General features: G+C 44.3%; 1 protein-coding gene across 4 annotated transcripts in view; it reads right to left on the reverse strand.

Annotated features, from left to right (window-relative positions):
- CTDSPL2 (CTD small phosphatase like 2) overlaps positions 1–19,974 on the reverse strand; it is a 202,553-nt gene that overhangs the window by 111,897 nt on the left and 70,682 nt on the right. For all 4 annotated transcript variants that reach the window (XM_033920362.1, XM_033920361.1, XM_033920364.1 and 1 more), the window contains one exon: positions 16,471–16,557. In XM_033920362.1, the coding sequence (XP_033776253.1) occupies positions 16,471–16,557 (87 nt within the window). The remainder of the gene's footprint in view (positions 1–16,470; positions 16,558–19,974) is intronic.

Raw genomic sequence — 19,974 nt, forward strand, 5'->3', positions numbered from 1 at the left:
CTCCCGGCGCATCAGCCGTGAACACAGAACAGAAATGTTTGTTAAGCAGCTCTGCCTTTTCTTTATCAGCTTCTACATATTCCTCCCCTTCACCTTTGAGTCTCACAATGCCACTTTTGCACTTCTTCCTATCACTAATATATCTAAAAAATGTCTTATCTCCCCATTTTACCATGTCAGCCATTTTTTTCTTCCATTTGCATTTTTGCTTTCCTGACTACACAACAAGCCTCTCTTAATTTTTCCAGATATTTTTACGTCTTCCTCTTTCTGCAATCTTTTGTAGTTTATGAAAGCTAACCTCTTATTTCTTACCTTCTCAGCTACTACTTTTGAGAACCAAAACGACCTTCTTTTCCTCTTACTTTTACTTACTTGCCTCACAAAAAGGTTTGGCGCCCTTACAATTGTTCCTTTCAGTTTTGCCCACCGCATTTCCATTCCTTCCTGACGTTTTCATCCAGACAATAACTCCTTGACATAATCCCCCATCCGAACAAAGCTAGTTTTTTTAAAGTCTACGGCAGATGAAGTTCAACGTTGAGAAATGTAAGGTATTACATGTGGGGAGCAGAAACTCGAGGTACAACTATACAATGGGAGGGATATTATTGAATAAGAGTACCCAGGAAAGGGACTTGGGGGTATTGGTGGACATGACAATGAAGCCGACGGCACAGTGTGCAGCGGCCGCTAAGAGAGCGAATAGAATGCTTGGTATAATAAAAAAGGGCATTACAGCCAGAACGAAAGAGGTTATCCTGCCGTTGTATCGGGCAATGGTACGCCCGCATTTGGAGTACTGCGTCCAATATTGGTCGCCGTACCTTAAGAAGGATATGGCATTAGTCGAGAGGGTTCAGAGGAGAGCGACGCGTCTGATAAAAGGTATGGAAAACCTGTCATATGCTGAGAGATTGGAGAAGCTGGGTCTCTTTTCCCTGGAGAAGAGGAGACTTAGAGGGGATATGATAGAGATTTATAAGATCATGAAGGGCATAGAGAGAGTAGAAAGGGACAGATTCTTCAAACTTTCGAATAATAAAAGAATAAGAGGGCACTCGGAAAAGTTGATAGGAGACAGATTCAAAACAAATACTAGGAAGTTCTTTTTTACCCAACGTGTGGTGGACACCTGGAATGCGCTTCCAGAGGACGTGATTGGGCAGAGTACGGTACTGGGGTTCAAGAAAGGATTAGACAAATTCCTACTGGAAAAGAGGATAGAGGGGTATAGATAGAAGATTACTGCACAGGTCCTGGACCTGCTGGGCCACCGCGTGAGCGGACTGCTGGGCACGATGGACCTCGGGTCTGACCCAGCAGAGGTATTTATTATGTTCTTATGTACGGCCTTTGCTTTTGAATGAGCCCTCTCTATACCCATCTTAATATTAAACCGTACCATGCAGTGATCATTGGATGCCAGATGATCACCCACTGTAACATCAGAAACACTTTTCCTATAAGCACTAAGTTCAGTATGACCCCATCCCATGTGGGTTCCATTACCAACTGCTGGAACAGTTCTCCTTGTAGAGAATCCAGAATCTCTCTAATTCTAGAAGACCCTGCAATAGGGATACCCCAATCTACATCTGGCATGTTAAAATCACCTATTAGCAAGACTTCCCCCTTTTTAGATATATTCTGAATGTCTATTATTAAATCTCTATCTATTTCTTCCGTCTGTGAAGGAGGCCTGTATATCACACCAATGTAAATATATTCATCGTTCCCTCTTTCCAAATTGATCCACAGTGCCTCTTCTTTGTACTGCAGATCCTGCAATTGTGTTGCTTTGATATGATATTTGACATATAATGCTACTCCCCCCCCTCCTTTTCTTCATACACTGTCTTTCCTGAACAGATTGTAGCTCGGTATAACTACATACCAGTCATGATTCTCCGTGATTGCCACTATATCCAACTCCTCTTTTTCCATCACAGTTTCTAGATCCAGAATCTTGTTTCCCATACTTCGAGCATTAGTATATATTGTTTTCCAGACATTGCCCCTCGTGACTCTATTTTAAGCAGTTCCAATTTATTTCAATTTTTCCATAAATCTTTAAAAACTACTCTATTTGCCAAAAATTTTGAAAATTAATTATTTGAAATTTTGCTATTATCTTCTACTTATCATTTGTAAATCATTCCATGTTTATTTAATTGCTGTAAACCAGTGGTCTCAAACTCGCGGCCCGGGGGCCACATGCGGCCCACCAGATACTATTTTGAGGCCCTCAGTATGTTTATCAAAATCACAAAAGTAAAATAAAACAGTTTCTTGATCATATGTCTCTTTAGCTATAAATGACAATATTATTATGACTTAGCCAAACGGAAAGATTTATAAACTACAAAGAGTTTTACCTCATGCAAAACTGTCATTTCTTTAATAAGACATTAACTTTTTTTTTTCTGAGGCCCTCCAAGTACCTATTAATCTAAAATGTGGCCCTGCAATGGGTTTGAGTTTGAGACCACTGCTGTAAACCAAGTTGAGCCTTCTCAGAATGATGACTCAGTATACAAAGTTAAGCTTTAGTTTAGTTTAGAACGTTGCCACACAATCCACCCCCTCCAGCACTAACTGGGAGCAGACATCTTCCTCCTCGACTGGACTACATCATAACCTGGTTTGACAAACATGTGCCAAAAATAAAAGTGCTGCCATCGCTGTAATCCCCAAAGCTAGTGCTTCAAATTGCCTCTTAAGAATCATGTCCACCTTTTGATGATCTTCCATATCCTTTATCATCACTAGGGAGGGAGGAACGTTTAGTTACTTGAGCCTCAGTGGAATCCACCATTAGTTAACTAAACAGCTGATGAAATTCTGGAGCCATAGTTTAAAGTTTGGACATAGTTTTGGCCACCTTTAGGGAGCTTTCCAGAGTCTCCTGTTGTTCAGTGACCATGAAGGTGATGTCTGGATACAAGTGAAAAAGGTGGGCTGAGCATTCATGCAGCTCATAACCATGCACCGTGAGGTGGATGGCTGCTGAGGCTCCAACTTCAACTCCCTGCATGCATTTATGATATGTGGAAAGGTAGTTGACCTGAACAGTCGCCGCACCAACTGATTAGCTCCCTGGTTGAGAGCAACAATTGTCCCTTGACTCCCAGTACCTGACAGGAACCTGAATCATCCAGCAAGGAAGCTGTGCCCTGGACAATAAAGGCATGGAGCTTGATCTCCAATCCTCCAAGTCCTGTTCTACTTGGTCACACAGGCTGGGAGCCTACCTGTAGTATGGTGGAGAGACCTCCTGAAGAGGCATCTCTCCCCAGTCTGATACCAACATGCCCCCAGGCATTGCAGTACACCCCGGGCTCGTCAAATAAGCTTTCCATAGTCACAATTTCTGGAGTAAATCATTGGATAGGAGGCACCAAGGACCCCTGTAGGACCTCATACTAGCTTCTCTTGGGCTCCTCAATGTTCGTACACTTGTGTTTCATGCCTTCGCTATTTGAGGACTCCAGTAGGGATTTTCTGCCTATAACTCAGCTCCCTGCATTCCCCCAGTCCTAGAGGATTCAAGCCTGTTCTGTAAAGCTCTTGAGAGACTGACACTCTGTATGTGAGACTTTTGTCTTATTAATCTTTTCCATTTGGCTTCCTGATGAAGATTTGAAACATGGCCTGTCGAGACCAAAGAATTATAACTAAACATAAGTTTTTTTCAACTTTATTTCATTACAGTACACTAAGAAACACCATCTGTTGATAATTGGAAAGTACTGCAATGATTGGGTGGTGAGGTTTTTTGGGGAATTCGTTCCCCTTTTTCCTCCATGTCTCTGAGCACTACCTTCCTTTGTAAAAATTAAGTACACTAGTTAAAAATATTTTCATTTTTTGATGTTTGTGTATTTTTTATTATTTTGGTTTTATTATTTCACACTTCCTCGCTAGAAGTAGTACATATATTTTTACTCCATTTGTGTTTTTGCCAGAAAAATCGTGCTAAAACTCAGGAAAAGGGGGGACCCAACCTTAATTTCAACTTTTTCAGAACCCTTGATTTTCTCCATAGAGCAGGGGTGTCCTACCTTTTTGGCTTCACTGGGCCACATTGGACAAAAAAAATTTTCTGGGGCCACACAAACACTAACACTAGCTGATGAGCAAAAAAAAGGTTAAGCAGGTCCCAAATTTGCAATCACTAATATCTAATAATAAACCTTCATTAAAGGGACACTGTGGAGAGGAACCCAAAAAATCAACAATACTTACCCTGACTGAGTAATCCTCCAGGGGCACCACTGACAGTGGGGGCAGTCACAGGATTCCGCATCCCCACTCTGATGAGCAGGGATGCACGCTCCTGGTTCTCACATTCACTTCTATTACAGCTACTGTGAGCTTCTTTAGAGGTGAGCCTCATCAGAGCGGTGATGCTGAATCAGCTGTCAGCGGCGCACGTGGAGGATCGTTCAGTAAGGGTAAATATTACTGCTTTTTTGGGCCTCCCACTTTAAGCTTAGGCTCCCTCAAAATGAATATCTCCCCTGCTGTAGCCAATAGGGAACCCCAAGCCTCATCAACTGACGGACACCTCCTCCCCCTCCAACTCTCCAAGTTCTGCAGCTGGCAGCAATATATTGCAGAGCTGCTGCCTTCCTTCCTCCCTGCCCTCCCCCTCTCCCCCCCGCCTTTCATGCATGCATGAAAGCAGTGGCAACTTGAGGATACTGCCATTGGCTGCAAAGCTTGGAGATTTTGGGTTGCCAAACTGGAGAAGATGTCTTCAGTTGGCAGGGTTTGGGAATCCCCACTAGCTCAAGTATTTATTAATTGCACTCAGGCAGGGAGAAACTTTGGTGCCCATCCATAATTTTGAGCTCCAGTTTCTTCCCCAAATCAGCTGTATATGACTACGCCACTGAATACAAAAATAATTGTGATGTACATATCCCAAAGCTAACATATTCCAGTTAATAAATTCAAAAGAAAACAATTTTTTCTATCTTGTTGTCTGGATATTTTGGTTTTCCATCTTTTTGGACCCAGTTTCTCTTTCTGCTTTTTGTCTGCTGTCCATATTTTTCTCCTTTTCTCTCTTGTTCCCTCCACTTCAGAGGGAACGCTTCCGGGTCAGCCGCGAGAGGCGCGTAGCAGCTGCTGCCTGCTGCTTTGAGCAGAAAACCACTGCAGCAAGACGGAGGAGGGAGCAAGCCAGAAAGTAAACACCTGGGGGCGGCAGAGGTAAACATCGCATTGCCTTGAGCTGGGCCGCATGAAATGCCTCTGAGCCACATGTGGCCCGGACACCCCTGTCATAGAGATTAATGGGTTGTACTCACAATGCTGCTGCTGCCTGAATTTTTTTCCTCAAATCCTTGGAAACAGTCCAGACCTGGAAATCTTCGGGCTGCAAATCAGACCAGAACCGACTAAAGGCTCAACCCCCACAAATCTTTGTATCATGATGGGAGGAGAATAAAATGAAGCCGGCTCCTTGAAACCCAAACCCAAAGCAGGCTGGCTCCTTAGGTACATCCAGGGGTTGCCCTGAGAGCTGCAGTTTGTCCTTGTGGACTCTGCATTCTCTCCCAGATAGACCGCCCCAAATATGGGGTCCTCTGGCATCAAAGGCTCCTGAAAATGGAGTAATAAGATCTGAAAATAATAAAAACTGAACAAAGCAGGTCATAACACCTCTTCAGAAGAAAAAAACTGAAGAAAGAGCTATACTCCACTGGTGCAGGAGAAGGAGCATAAAGATGTGATTGACCCCATTCTGTAAGTGGTTCACAAGCATGGATTAATTACCTAATGTACAACAGACTCCTGTGTATATGTAACAGAATCTAAGCATATACTTTGGGAATATATATATTCAGTCAATTTAACAGGGCAGGGAGAAGCTCTTGCCCAATTACATTTATTTATTTTTGTGAATTTATTAATCGCCTCTATGAAGAGATTCAGCCAAAGGGGCATACAACAGGTACATTTTAACATAAAACTCACAATTTTGTTAACAGCTTAATAATAGTTTATGCACAGAACAGAATTGTACACAAGGTTTTCAAATAAAGTTCTGGGGGACTATGTTTGTATCAAACATAGTGGGGTGAAGGGCATGTGACTTCACTCTTTCTTAGAGAGTTTTGTGCTTCAGGCAATCTGGACCAATATCTTTCAGGTTGCAGAGGATATGCACAGTTCAAAATCCATTAGTGGGTGGCAGACAAAGATGAAGGGGAGAAACAGCACAGTTACTTACCATAACAGGTGTTATCCAGGGACAGCAGACAGATATTCTCACATGTGGGTGACATCATCCATGAAGCCCTGATGAGGACAGCCTCGCAAGCAGACTTGCTTGTAGAACTTTAGAAAGTTTGCTACTGCTGCACCACGCATGCGTGAGTGCCTTCCCGCCCAACATAAGGCGCATCATCTCAGCATCTACTTAGTTCAGATAGCTAGCTAAAAAGTCAACCAGGGGAGGTGGGTGGATTGTGAGAATATCTGCCTGTTGTCCCTGGATAACACCTGTTACAGTAAGTAATTGTGCTTTATCCCAGGACAAGCATGTAGCATATTCTCACATGTGGGTGACCTCCAAGCTAACCATAATGGGATGGTGGGAATGATGGCAATTTAGGAGAATAAATTTTGTAAAACTGCCTGGCCAAAATGGTCATCCCATCTGGAAAAGGAATCTGGACAATAATGAGAGGTGAAGGTATTAACCGAGGATCAAGTGGCAGCTTTGCAGATTTCCTCAATAGGAGTAGATCTAAGGAAAGCTACTGATGCCGCCATGGCTCTGACTTTATGGGCTGTGACTCGACTCTGAAGATGCAGTCCAACCTGAGCATAGCAGAAAGAAATGCAAGCTGCTAACCAGCTGAAGATAGTGCGCTTGGAAATCAGATGTCCCAACTTGTTTGGATTGAAGGAGGCAAAAAGTTGAGGAGCAGATTTGTGGGACTTAGTTCTTTGCAAGCAGAAAATTAAAGCATGCTTACAGTCCAGAGTATGAAGAACTGTTTCTCCAGGATGAGAATGAGGCTTTGGAAAAAACATTGGAAATACAATGGATTGATTGAGATAAAATTCTGAAACCACTTTAGGTAAAAATTTAAGATGAGTACGGAGGACCACCTTGTCATGATGGAATACTGTGAAAGGTGGGTCCGCTACTAAAGCTTGTAGCTCACTGACTCTGCGAGCAGACGTGAGAGCAATGAGAAAAAACACTTTCCAAGTGAGATATTTGAGATGAGCTGAAGCCATTGGTTCTAAAGAAGGCTTCATCTATTGAGCAAGAACAACATTGAGATCCCAAACCACTGGAGGCGGTTTGAGATTGGTTTGATATTGAAAAGTCCTTTCATAAATCTGGAAACCACAGGATGAGCAGAGAGGGGTTTCCCTGCAATAGGCTGATGAAAAGCATCAATTGCACTGAGATGGACTTTAATGGATGTGGATTTGAGGCCAGATTGAGACAAATGCAACAGGTAATTCAAAATTGAAGACAAGAAGGTAGATTGAGGCTCCTTGTGATGAATGGTGCACCAAGCAGAAAATCTAGTCTATTTATGGTTGTAACACTGCCGAGTAGTAGGCTTCCTAGAAGCTTCTAGAATGTCCTGTATAGATTGAGAAAACTGTAGAGTGGCAGTTAGGTTGACAGGTACCAAGCTGTCAGGTGTAGAGACTGCAGGTTGGGATGAAGCAGAGACCACTGACTCTGTGTAAGCAGAGACGGAAAAACTGGTAGAAGAAATGGCTCCCTGCTGCTGAGTTGAAGTAGAAGGGAGTATCAAGGTTGTCTGGGCCATCGGGGAGCTATCAGAATCATGGTGGCATGGTCTTGTTTGAGTTTGACAAGAGTCTTGAGAATGAGAGGGAATGGAGGGAACACATACAGGAACTGATTCGTCCATTCCAGAAGAAAAGCATCTGCATCGAGGCGGTGAGGAAAGTAGATCCTGGAGCAAAACAGAGGCAGTTTGTGGTTGTAGGGAGATGCAAAGAGGTCTATCTGAGGGGTTCCCCACTGAGAAAAATGTGTTTGATTGGTCAGTTCCACACCTTTTGAGCTTCCTGACAAAGAGGGAGAGATCCTGTACCTCCCTGCTTGTTGACGTAGTACATGGCGATTTGATTGTGGAGATGTTGAAAAGCTTTGAAAGCACTGAAGATCGCTCTGAGTTCCAACAGAATGATGTCACAGCGACAATCCGTGCTGGACCAATGGCCGTGAGTACGGAGACCATCGAGATGAGCCCAAGCGTAGGTTGAGGAATCTGCTGTGAGGGGCGTTTGAAATAGTAAACCTCTGGAGAGATTGGAAGAGAGAATCCACCAGTGGAGAGACTGTCTCAACGAAGGTGTCACTGTAATATGCTGAGAGAGTGGGTCAAAAGCCTGAGTCCACTGAGATGCCAGGGTCCACTGAGGAATTCTGAGGTGAAGTCTGGCAAAAGAAGTCACGTGATCTGTAGAGGCCATGTGACCCAGGAGAACCATCATGTGTCTGGCTGATATTGAATATAGGGAAGACACTTTCCGGCAGAGTTTAATGAGAGCATCTTGACACTGTTGAGGAAGGAATGCTCTGTGTTGCACAGTATCCAGTATAGATGGAATGCTCTTCCAGAGTCTGTTATATGGGAAAACACCCTCCAGGGATTCAAGATAAAGTTGGACAAGTTCCTGCTAAACTGGAACGTACACAGGTGAGGGTGGACTGCTGGGCACGATGGACACGATGGACTGCTGGGCACGATGGACCACTGGTCTGACCCAGCAGCGGCAATTCTTATGCTCTTATGAACTGCAAAGTCTGAGAAGGTTGTAGCTGGGATTTGGGAAAGCTGATTACGAAGCCCAAACTTTGGAGGAACCAAGTAGTCTGTTGGGTCACTGCAATAACCCCCTGTGATGTTGAATCTTTGATAAGCCAGTCGTCCAGGTATAGAAACACCTGACGCCCATGATTGCGCAGAGCTGCTGCTACCACGAGGCACTTGGTGAACACTGACAGATGATGCCAGGCCAAATGGTAGCACTCTGTTTATGAATACATTGAACAGCAGCGGTCTGAGCACCGACCCCTGGGGAACACCGCTCATGACCTTCCGCCAGTCCGAATAGTGGCCCTTCACTCCAACCCATTGCTTTCTGTCTGCCAACCAGTGTTTAATCCATCTGTGTACGTCCCCTTCCACCCCGTGGCTCCACAGCTTCCTAAGAAGCCACTCATGGGGCACCGTGTCAAAGGCCTTTTGGAAGTCGAGATAGATGATGTCTATGGGTTCTCCTTTGTCCATCTGGCTGTTTGTCCCTTCAAAGAAGTGCAGTAGGTTTGTTTGGCACGATTTTCCCTTGCAGAAACCATGCTGGCTCGCTTTTAGTTGTCCATTTTTTTCTATGTGTTCACAGATGGTGTCCTTTATCAGTGCCTCCATCATCTTGCCTGGGACTGAAGTCAGGCTTACTGGCCTGTAGTTCCACGGGTCACCCCTCGATCCCTTTTTAAAGATAGGTGTGATATTTGCTATTTTCCAGTCCTCCGGGATCTCCCCAGTTTTCAAGGACAAGTTGCAAATTTGTCGGAGAGTTTCCGCTATTTCGTTCCTTAGCTCTTTTAGAACCCTGGGTGGATTCCGTTCGGGCCCGGTGATTTGTTGCTTTTTAGTCTGTCTATCTGTTTGAGGACCTCCTCATGGCTTATCTCTATATGCACCAGTTTTTCTTCCTGATCTCCACTTATGATCTCTTCGGGTTCTGGTACATTCGATGTGTCCTCGCTCGTGAAGACCGACGAGAAGAACTTGTTTAACCTGTCGGCTACCTCTTTTTCCTCCTTTACCACCCCCTTTCTGTCTCCATCATCCAACGGTCCTACTTCCTCCCTCGCCGGTTGCTTCCCCTTGACGTATCTGAAGAATGATTTGAAGTTTCTGGATTTCTCAGCCAGTTTCTCCTTGTATTCTCTCTTTGCATTCCTAACTACTCGGTGACATTCTTTCTGGTAATTTTTGTGTTCTTTCCGGTTTTCCTTGGTTTGGTCCTTTTTCCATTTTCGGAACGATTTTCTTTTATCTCTTAGCGCCCTCTTTACTTCTGTCGTTATCCATACCGGGTCTTTTGTTCGATTTTTTTTGCACCCTTTCCTAAACCTGGGAATGTACAGGTTTTGTTCTTCAAGCACCGTGTCCTTGAATATGGACCATGCTTTCTCTACGGTTTCCATCCGTTTTGAGCAATTTTTGAGTTTCTTTTTCACCACTGCTCTCATAGCGTCATAGTTCCCTTTCCTGAAGTTGAGCGTCGTCGCAGCAGTTCTTTTCACTTTGGATGCTCCTACCTCTAATTTGTACAGGATCATGTTGTGATCGCCATTTCCTAGTGGTCCTACAACTGCCACTTCCTTTGCAGGTCCCCCTAGTCCGTTTAGGATTAGGTCGAGAGTTGCATTCCCTCGCGTTGATTCTTTAACAAGCTGTTCCATGAAGCAGTTTCCCACAGCCTCCAGGAATTCCATTTCCCTCGCACAGCTTGAGATCCCAATGTTTCAGTCTATCCCGGGGTAGTTGAAGTCCCCCATCACCAGTACACTTCCGCTTTTGCATTCTCTCCTCAATTCTGCTTCCAGTTCTTTGTTGTTTGCTTCCGTTTGTCCAGGCGGGCGATAGTACAGTCCCAATTTTATGTCAGCTCCATTTCTTCCTGGTAATTTAACCCATAATGATTCCAGTTCTTCCACCCTTGCTGCCGTATCCAATCTGGTCGAGTGAATGGTGTCCTTTATATATAGTGCTATTCCTCCGCCCTTCTTGTGGGTCCTGTCTCTCCTATAGAGATTGTACCCGGGCAATACTACGTCCCATTTGTTGTCCTCAGTCCACCATGTTTCTGTAATTCCTATTATGTCCAGGTCCTCATTTTTAGCTGTGACTTCCAGTTCTCCCATTTTGGCCCTTAGACTCCTTGCATTAGCATATAAACAGTTTAAGTCCTGGTATTTTCCCTTCCTCGTTGTTCTGCCTTGTGAATTTTCCCTCTTGCCGTCCTCCTTGCGGGCTTCCAGCCCCTGAATTCCGTTTTGTTCTTCCTCTCCCAATGTCTTGTCTTTCTCGTCCTCAGCCTGTTTCCTCAATTTCACCTGTTCCCCTAACTCCTGCTGTATGCTCTTCTTTTTGTTCTCTGGTTCCGCTTGACCTTTGGACCCCTGTGGTGTGTCATTCGTTTCTTCCCAGCTTTTTTCCCACTCAGCATCTTCATTTGATACTGTTTTCCGAAGTGTGAGATAATAAAATTTGCAGACGATACAAAACTATTTAGTGGAGCTGGGACTAAAGAGGAATGCGAAGAATTGCAAAGGGACTTGAACAAACTAGGAGAATGGGAGGCGAGATGGCAGATGAAGTTCAACTTTGAGAAATGTAAAGTATTGCATGTGGGAAGCAGAAACCCGAGGTACAACTATACGATGGGAGGGATGTTATTGAATGAGAGTACCCAAGAAAGGGACTTGGGGGTAATGGTGGACATGACAATGAAGCCGACGGCACAGTGCGCAGCGGCCGCTAAGAAAGCAAATAGAATGCTAGATATAATCAAGAAGGATATTACAACCAGGACGAAAGAAGTTATCCTGCCGTTGTTTCAGGCGATGGTGCGCCCGCATCTGGAATACTGCATCCAATATTGGTCGCCGTACCTTAAAAAGGATATGGCGTTACTCGAGAGGGTTCAGAGGAGAGCGACATGTCTGATAAAAGGGATGGAAAACCTCTCATATGCTGAGAGATTGGAGAAGCTGGGTCTCTTTTCCCTGGAGAAGAGGAGACTTAGAGGGGATATGATAAGAGACTTTTAAGATCATGAAGGGCATAGAGAGAGTAGGGAGGGACAGATTCTTCAAACTTTCGAAAAATAAAAGAACAAGAGGGCATTCGGAAAAGTTGAAATGGGACAGATTCAAAACGAATGCTAGGAAGTTCTTCTTTACCCAACGAGTGGTGGACACCTGGAATGCGCTTCCAGAGGGCGTAATAAGGCAGAGTACAGTACTGGGATTTAAGAAAGGATTGGACAATTTCCTGCTGGAAAAGGGGATATAAGGGTATAAATAGAGGATTACTGCACAGGTCCTGGACCTGTTGGGCCGCCGCGTGAGCGGACTGCTGGGCACGATGGACCTCAGGTCTGACCCAGCAGAGGCATTGCTTATGTTCTTATGTTCAATCTTTTTTTTAAATAGGACGCAAAAAAGAAAACACAGTGACCCTGTAAGAAAAACAATGCACGATCTGCGGTGAGAGAAGGCACAAAAAGATTAAGTCTAGCGCAGAGCGTTGAATAGAGGACTTCTCGGCTCTGTGGAAAACTGAGAACTGAGGAGACGCGACATAGGTTGGACGGGAAGGCACTCGCGCATATGCGGTTCGGCAGTCTTGAACTTTCTAAAGTTCTACAAGCAAGTCTGCTTGTGAGGCTGTCCGCATTGGGGTTCCGTGGATGACGTCACCCACATGTGAGAATATGCTGCCTGCTTGTCCTGGAATAAAGCCAATATCCAAAGGAGGGGAAAAGTTTACATTCTATGAATTTAAGCTTGTGAAAGAATTAATTCCAAAGAGCTAAAGCCCTCCAATACTGAGTACAACTGCACTGATGTATGCGGCCCAGTTTGAGTTAGAAAAAAAAAAATATAGACCATATTGAGGCCTGGGTTAATGCTATGGTTTGAATTTATTTGTAAATATGCAAAAGCTGTAGCTGCAATAAACAGGGGAATGACCCTAACTCCTGATGATGTGTTACTTTTTGTTATGAGAAGGTGGACCTCTGGAGTTTGAAGAGAAGGAGACTGGGTAGAGTTAATGGAGATATGAAAAAATAATGTTCGGCTCAGAAAAGGAGAAATTATGTTCTTACATGCTAATTTTCTTTCTTTAGTCCCTCTAGACCGGCACAGAAATTGATGGGTAATCGCGCAATTGTAGCCTTAGAAACACCGTCCCCCTTATGAGGGCCCGCTAAGAGGACAAAAAGACAATCTGATTTCTGGAACTCCTGGGTCTGCTGAATGTAAGCGCAAAGGACCCGACAGACATCCAACTTGCACAACTGCCTCTGCTCCAAAGAGCCTTCCAGACTACCCAAAACTGGGAGGACCACAGAATGGTTGACATGAAAATGTGAGACCATCTTCGGCAGAAAAGAAGGAACCAGCTGCAGCACGACTTAAACCATAGAGAACTCCAGGAAGGAAGGCCTATAAGAGAAAGCTTGTAAACATAGAAACATAGAAATAAACGGCAGATAAGGGCCACGGCCTATCTAGTCTGCCCACCCTAATGACCCTCCCCTACCTTTGCCTAGTGAATAGATCCCATGTGTCGATCCCATTTGGCCTTAAAATCAGGCACACTGCTGGCTTCAATCACCTGCAGTGGAAGACTATTCCAACGATCAACCACCCTTTCAGTGAAAAAGAATTTCCTGGTGTCACCTCGTAGTTTCCCGCCTCTGATTTTCCACGGATACCCTCTTGTTACCGTGGGTCCCTTGAAAAAGAAGATATATTCTTCCGCTTCGATGCGGCCCGTGAGATACTTGAACGTCTCGATCATGTCCCCCCTCTCTCTGCGCTCCTCGAGCGAGTATAGCTGCAGTTTGTCTAACCGTTCCTCGTACGGGAGATCTTTGAGTCTCGAGACCATCCGGGTGGCCATTCTCTGAACCGACTCCAGTCTCAGCACATCTTTGCGATAATGTGGCCTCCAGAATTGCACACAGTATTCCAGGTGGGGCCTCACCATGGATCTATACAATGGCATAATGACTTCCGGCTTACGGCTGACGAAACCCCTGCGTATGCAACCTAGTATCTGTCTTGCCTTGGATGAGGCCTGCTCTACCTGACTGGCAGCCTTCATGTCCTCACTAACGATCACCCCCAAGTCTCGTTCTGCTACCATTCTTGTTAAGATCTCACCATTAAGGGTATAAGTCTTGTATGGATTATGGTTGCCTAGGTGCATGACTTTGCATTTTTTGGCACTGAAGCTAAGTTGCCAGGTCCTAGACCAGCGCTCCAGTAGGAGTAGGTCGTGCATCATGTTGTCGGGCATTGAATCTTCGTCCGTTGTGCATTTGCTCACTACATTACTTAGTTTGGCGTCATCGGCGAATAATGTTATTTTACCTCGAAGCCCTTCTGCCAAGTCTCTTATAAAGATGTTGAATAGGGTCGGGCCCAAGACCGAGCCCTGTGGCACTCCACTGATCACCTCCGTCATTTTGGAGGGGGTGCCGTTCACCACTACCCTTTGAAGCCTACCACCAAGCCAGTTCCCAACCCATTTCATCAATGTGTCACCTAATCCTATAGAACTCATCTTGCTCAGCAACCTGCGGTGTGGTACGCTATTGAATGCTTTGCTAAAGTCCAGGTACACGATGTCCAGGTACTCCCCAACATCCAGCTTCCCCGTCACCCAGTCAAAGAAGCTGATCAGGTTGGATTGGCATGATCTCCCCTTAGTAAATCCATGTTGACCGGGGTCCCGTAGATTTTCCTCATCCAGGATCTTATCCAATTGGTGTTTGATTAGAGTTTCCATTAGTTGCTCACTATTGATGTTAGACTCACTGGTCTGTAGTTTGCTGTCTCCATCTTTGAGCCTTTCTTGTGGAGTGGAATGACGTTAGCCGTCCTCCAGTCCAACGGGACGCTGCCTATACTAAGGGAGAGGTTGAAGAGCGCTGACAGTGGCTCCGCCAAGACATCACTCAACTCCCTAAGCACCCTGGGGTGTAGGTTGTCGGGCCCCATTGCCTTGTTAATCTTGAGTTTTGACAGCTCACCGTAGACACTGCTGGGCGTAAACTTGAAGTTACTGATCATGAAGGGCATAGAGAGAGTGGAGAGGGACAGATTCTTCAAACTTTCGAATAATAAAAGAACAAGAGGGCACTCGGAAAAGTTGAAAGGGGACAGATTCAGAACGAATGCTAGGAAGTTCTTCTTTACCCAATGTGTGGTGGACACCTGGAATGCGCTTCCAGAGGACGTAATAGGGCAGAGTACGGTACTGGGGTTCAAGAAAGGATTGGACAATTTCCTGTTGGAAAAGGGGATAGAGGGATATAGATAGAGGATTACAGTCCAGTTTCTGGACCTGTTGGGCCACCGCGTGTGCGGACTGCTGGGCACGATGGACCTCTGGTCTGACCCAGCGGATATCAGCGGTAAGGGAAACCTTATTTCCCTGACCATCGGTGGCTGGGGTAAACACCTGTGTGGGTGGTAGAGGAAGCCCGGGCTTCCCCACTACCTGCTTCCGACTTGTGGTGCATGTGCGAAGGGGAACACTGCTCACCAGCACCTGAAGCTGGCGAGGATTCCCCTTCATGATGGCCAGTGCACTTTGTGCACACGCCGACCGCATCGACTGCGCGCCTGGAGCACAATGAGCATTTTTTCCCTTTATAAGTGCTCAATGCGAAAAACGCTACCAAAAAAAAATAAAAAATACAAGTGCTGGTTAACAATAAAAGTCAATTAACCTTAATTGAAGGCTTCCCTTCAGTCCGGCATTGCCTAAGGACTTTTTTTTTTTTTTTTTTTTTAAATACAACTTTAATTTACAATTGAACAGAAACCACTGGCTCTCAAAGCTATATGCCTTGCCGGTAGCGGTGTCAAGGCTTACAGCTGAGGCACCTCTACTACAGATAAAAATTTGGGGAAGTGGAGGAAATGGGGGGAGTGACTCAACCAGTCGAGTGCTGCACCCTGAAGTCAGAACAGACCTCTGAAAGGGTCACCCAAGCTCAATACAGCACCACAGTCAGGGACAAGAAGGCAAAGTTAAACAAAGTCCACAGCCCTACACTAAAAACAGGGAAAGATTGCACAGGCTTACCACTTCCACCTGCTGGAGACTGAGAGTAGACTGCACAGCCCACTTATATTACAGCCAAAAGTTTGTGTCTCAGTCTCCACCTGTTGGTTGTGGTGAGCTATTACCCATCGTTTTCTGTGCCGATATGGAGAGATGATAAAGAAAGGAAGTTTTAAGAAAACCCAGCAAAGATGACAAATTAGTATAACAAGCTCACTGGAAAGAGTCCAGTGCACTGAATGATCTTCTCCAGATTTTCAGCAGGATTTAACCACACAGTGCTGCAGAAAATCCAGTATGATCAATGAAATTTATCCAGTTAGAGCAGATATTCTGTCTGCTAAACAAGCATTTGGATCATGTTAGGACAGCAAAAAGGATGGACCCTTATTAGGCCCAGCATCAAATATTCAGGAAGCAACAGTCAGTGCCTTTGAAAATGCTAACCACACTGACTGACTATCAGGGAGGATATATCCCCATAAATACAGCTTAGTTATTCATCGAAAATTGTAAGATACAAAATAAACAAGTACTTTTGCTAAATTAATACTTCACCCTGTCACATTACCTGGTAAATGACATCCTGGAAGAGGACAGGAAATGTGAGTGCAGCATCCTCAAGTTCATTGAGACTACAATGAACCAATGTTTCATCCTACAAAAAGGAAGAGAAAAGCAAATTTTAAAAATTCTGATTTCTCCTCTCAACCTGAGGCAATCCTGATCCAAAAAACCTTTTTCTCCCTACAAAGATGGCCAATTCTCTTCCATTAAGAATGAGCTGTTACTCAAGCTATTACTTTCTCCTCCTAGAGTGCCCCCTCAAAAAAAAAAATACTTCCCCACCAAGAACTATGTACTAAAGATTTTCTTCCATTTTGTTACAGTGAGAAAAGCGTTTCATACAAAGAACCTCAAGTTATAAAACGCCACTTAGCTGTGACTAGGATAACTCATGTCTGGGTGCCAAGGAAAGGAAATTGGTTGAGCCCGGACCCTGCTCAGAAGAGAACACTGAGAGAACGGGGTTTGCGGAGGATGTATCTTCAGTTCTTGAAGGGACTCTGTAATGATCTCCAGCAAAGCAGAGGACTTAAAATGTCGACGAATGGAAAGATCCTCTCCCTGGTCTATGGCTGATATCATCTTCCTGGTACTCTATATGGGAGGCTGCTTCTCCCACCAGGGAAGCCTCACTTTGGAACAGTAAAGGGATGAATTCTGATCTCTCATCCCTGTCTGATGGACCATCAACATCCAGAATAGCCTCTGCTCTCAGGGAAGAAATATGATGGCAAATAAAGGCAAAATGGCCCATCCAGTCTGCCCATCCGCAGTAACCATTCTCTCTTCCTCTCTCTAAGAGATCCCACGTGCCTATCACAGGCTTTCTTGAAATCAGACACAGTCTCTGTCTCCAGCACCTCTTCCAGGAGACTGTTCCACGCATCTACCAATCTTTCTGTAAAAAAAGTATTTTCTTAGATCACTCCTTAGCATATCCCCTCTTAACTATTGGAACGTACTTCAGCCTGTGGGTTAGGTGGAACAGTCCTATTGTGGTTAAGGTCATTTCTCCAAGGGCGGAGACAAGAGGTTTATGTACATGTCCTCCCAATTAGAAGTAAAAACAGGAGTATCACAGGGCTTGTAACTTTCAGCGGTACTGTTTAATATATATATCTTGTACCGCTATGCCACCTATTGCATAGCCTTAATGTGACCTACAGGGTATATGCCGATGACCTGTTATTTTTCTTCCACAAAGGAGAGTCGATGGAGTGGGCTAGTGATAGGCTAGATTTCTTTACAATGCAAATCAAACTGTGGATGTGTACAAATAAATTGATGCTAAATGTATAGAAAACAAAAATAATCAAGTTTCAAGTTTAATCTTTATTTGATAAATCGCTTATAATAATATCTAAGCGATGTACAATATAAAAACCATCAGATTGTGGTAATACATTTAGATAACAAAAGTCAATTAAAAGACAGACATTATTGGACTGACACGAGGGGTTGGGAAAAAAGGGAAAAAGTTACAATGTTGTTTTACAATAGAAATTAACATCAAAAGGAAAGCACATTAGGTAATAATGGGTTAAGGAAATCTAATAAGAATGTGAAAACTTGAAAAGTTATGTTCTATGAGTCGTATGCATCTTGAAATAGATATGTTTTTAAAATTTTCTTAAATGTGACTTAGCTCGAGCTTCACGGGCAAGTTAACATAGTAACATAGTAGATGACAGCAGATAAAGACCCGAATGGTTCATCCAGTCTGCCCAACTTGATTCAATTAAAATTTTTAAATTTTTTTTCTTAGCTATTTCTGGGCAAGAATACAAAGCTCTACCCGGTACTGTGCTTGGGTTCCAACTGCCGAAATCTCTGTTAAAACCTAATCCAGCCCATCTACACCCTCTCAGCCACTGAAGCCCTCCCCAGCCCATCCCCCACCAAACGGCTATACACAGACACAGACCGTGCAAGTCTGCCCAGTACTGGCCTTAGTTCAATATTTATTATTTTCTGATTCTAGATCCTCTGTGTTCATCCCACGCTTCTTTGAACTCAGTCACAGTTTTAATCTCCACCACCTCTCTTGGGAGCACATTCGAGGCATCCACCACCCTCTCCGTAAAGTAGAACTTCCTAACATTGCCTTTCAATCTACCACCCCTCAACCTCAAATTATGTCCTCTGGTTTTATCATTTTCCTTTCTCTGGAAAAGATTTTGTTCTACGTTAATACTCTTCAAGTATTTGAACGTCTGAATCATATCTCCCCTGTCCCTCCTTTCCTCTAGGGCAGTGGTCTCAAACTCAAACCCTTTGCAGGGCCACATTTTGGATTTGTAGGTACTTGGAGGGCCTCAGAAAAAAATAGTTAATATCTTATTAAAAAAATTACAATTTTGCATGAGGTAAAACGCTTTATAGTTTATAAATCTTTCCTTTCAGCTAAGTCTTAATAATAATATTGTCATTTATAGTTAGAGACATATGATCAAGAAACTTTTATTTTACTTTTGTGATTGATAAACATACTGAGGGTCTCAAAATAGTACATGGCGAGCCGCATGTGGCCCCCAGGCCGTCAGTTTGAGACCACTGCTCTAGGGTATACATATTCAGGGCTTCCAGTCTCTCCTCATACGTCTTCTGGCGCAGGCCTCCTATCATTTTTGTCGCCCTCCTCTGGACTGCTTCAAGTCTTCTTATGTCCTTCACCAGATACGGTCTCCAAAACTGAACACAATACTACAAGTGGGGCCTTACCAATGACCTGTACAGGGACATCAACACCTTCTTCCTTCTACTGGCTACGCCTCTCTTTATACAGCCCAGCATCCTTCTGGCAGCAGCCACTGCCTTGTCACACTGTTTTTTCGCCTTTAGATCTTCGGACACTATCACCCTAAGGTCCCTCTCCCCGTCCGTGCATATCAGCTTCTCACCTCCCAGCATATACTGTTCCTTCCGATTATTAATCCCCAAATGCATTACTCTGCATTGAATTTTAGTTGCCAGGCATTAGACCATTCCTCTAACTTTTGCAGATCCTTTTTCATATTTTCCACTCCCTCTTCGGTATCTACTCTGTTACAAATCTTGGTATCATAGGCAAAAAGGCACACTTTTCATTCTAACCCTTCAGCAATGTCACTCACAAACATATTGAACAGGATCGGTCCCAGCACCGAACCCTGAGGGACTCCACTACTCACCTTTCCTTCCTCCGAGCGACTTCCATTGACCACCACCCTCTGGCATCTGTCCGACAGCCAGCTTCTAACCCAGTTCACCACTTTGGGTCCTAACTTCAGCCCTTCAAGTTTGTTCATCAGTCTCCAATGAGGAACTGTATCAAGGGCTTTGCTGAAATCCAAGTAAATTACATCTAGAATATGTTCTCGATCCAGCTCTCTAGTCACCCAATCAAAAAATTCAATCAGATTCATTTGGCACGATTTACCTTTTGTAAAGCCATGTTGCCTCGGATCCTGTAACCCATTAGATTCAAGGAAGTACACTGTCCTTTTTGTCAGCAACACTTCCATTATTT

This window comes from Geotrypetes seraphini, chromosome 14, assembly GCF_902459505.1.
Source record: "Geotrypetes seraphini chromosome 14, aGeoSer1.1, whole genome shotgun sequence".
NCBI classification, from domain to species: Eukaryota; Metazoa; Chordata; class Amphibia; order Gymnophiona; family Dermophiidae; genus Geotrypetes; species Geotrypetes seraphini.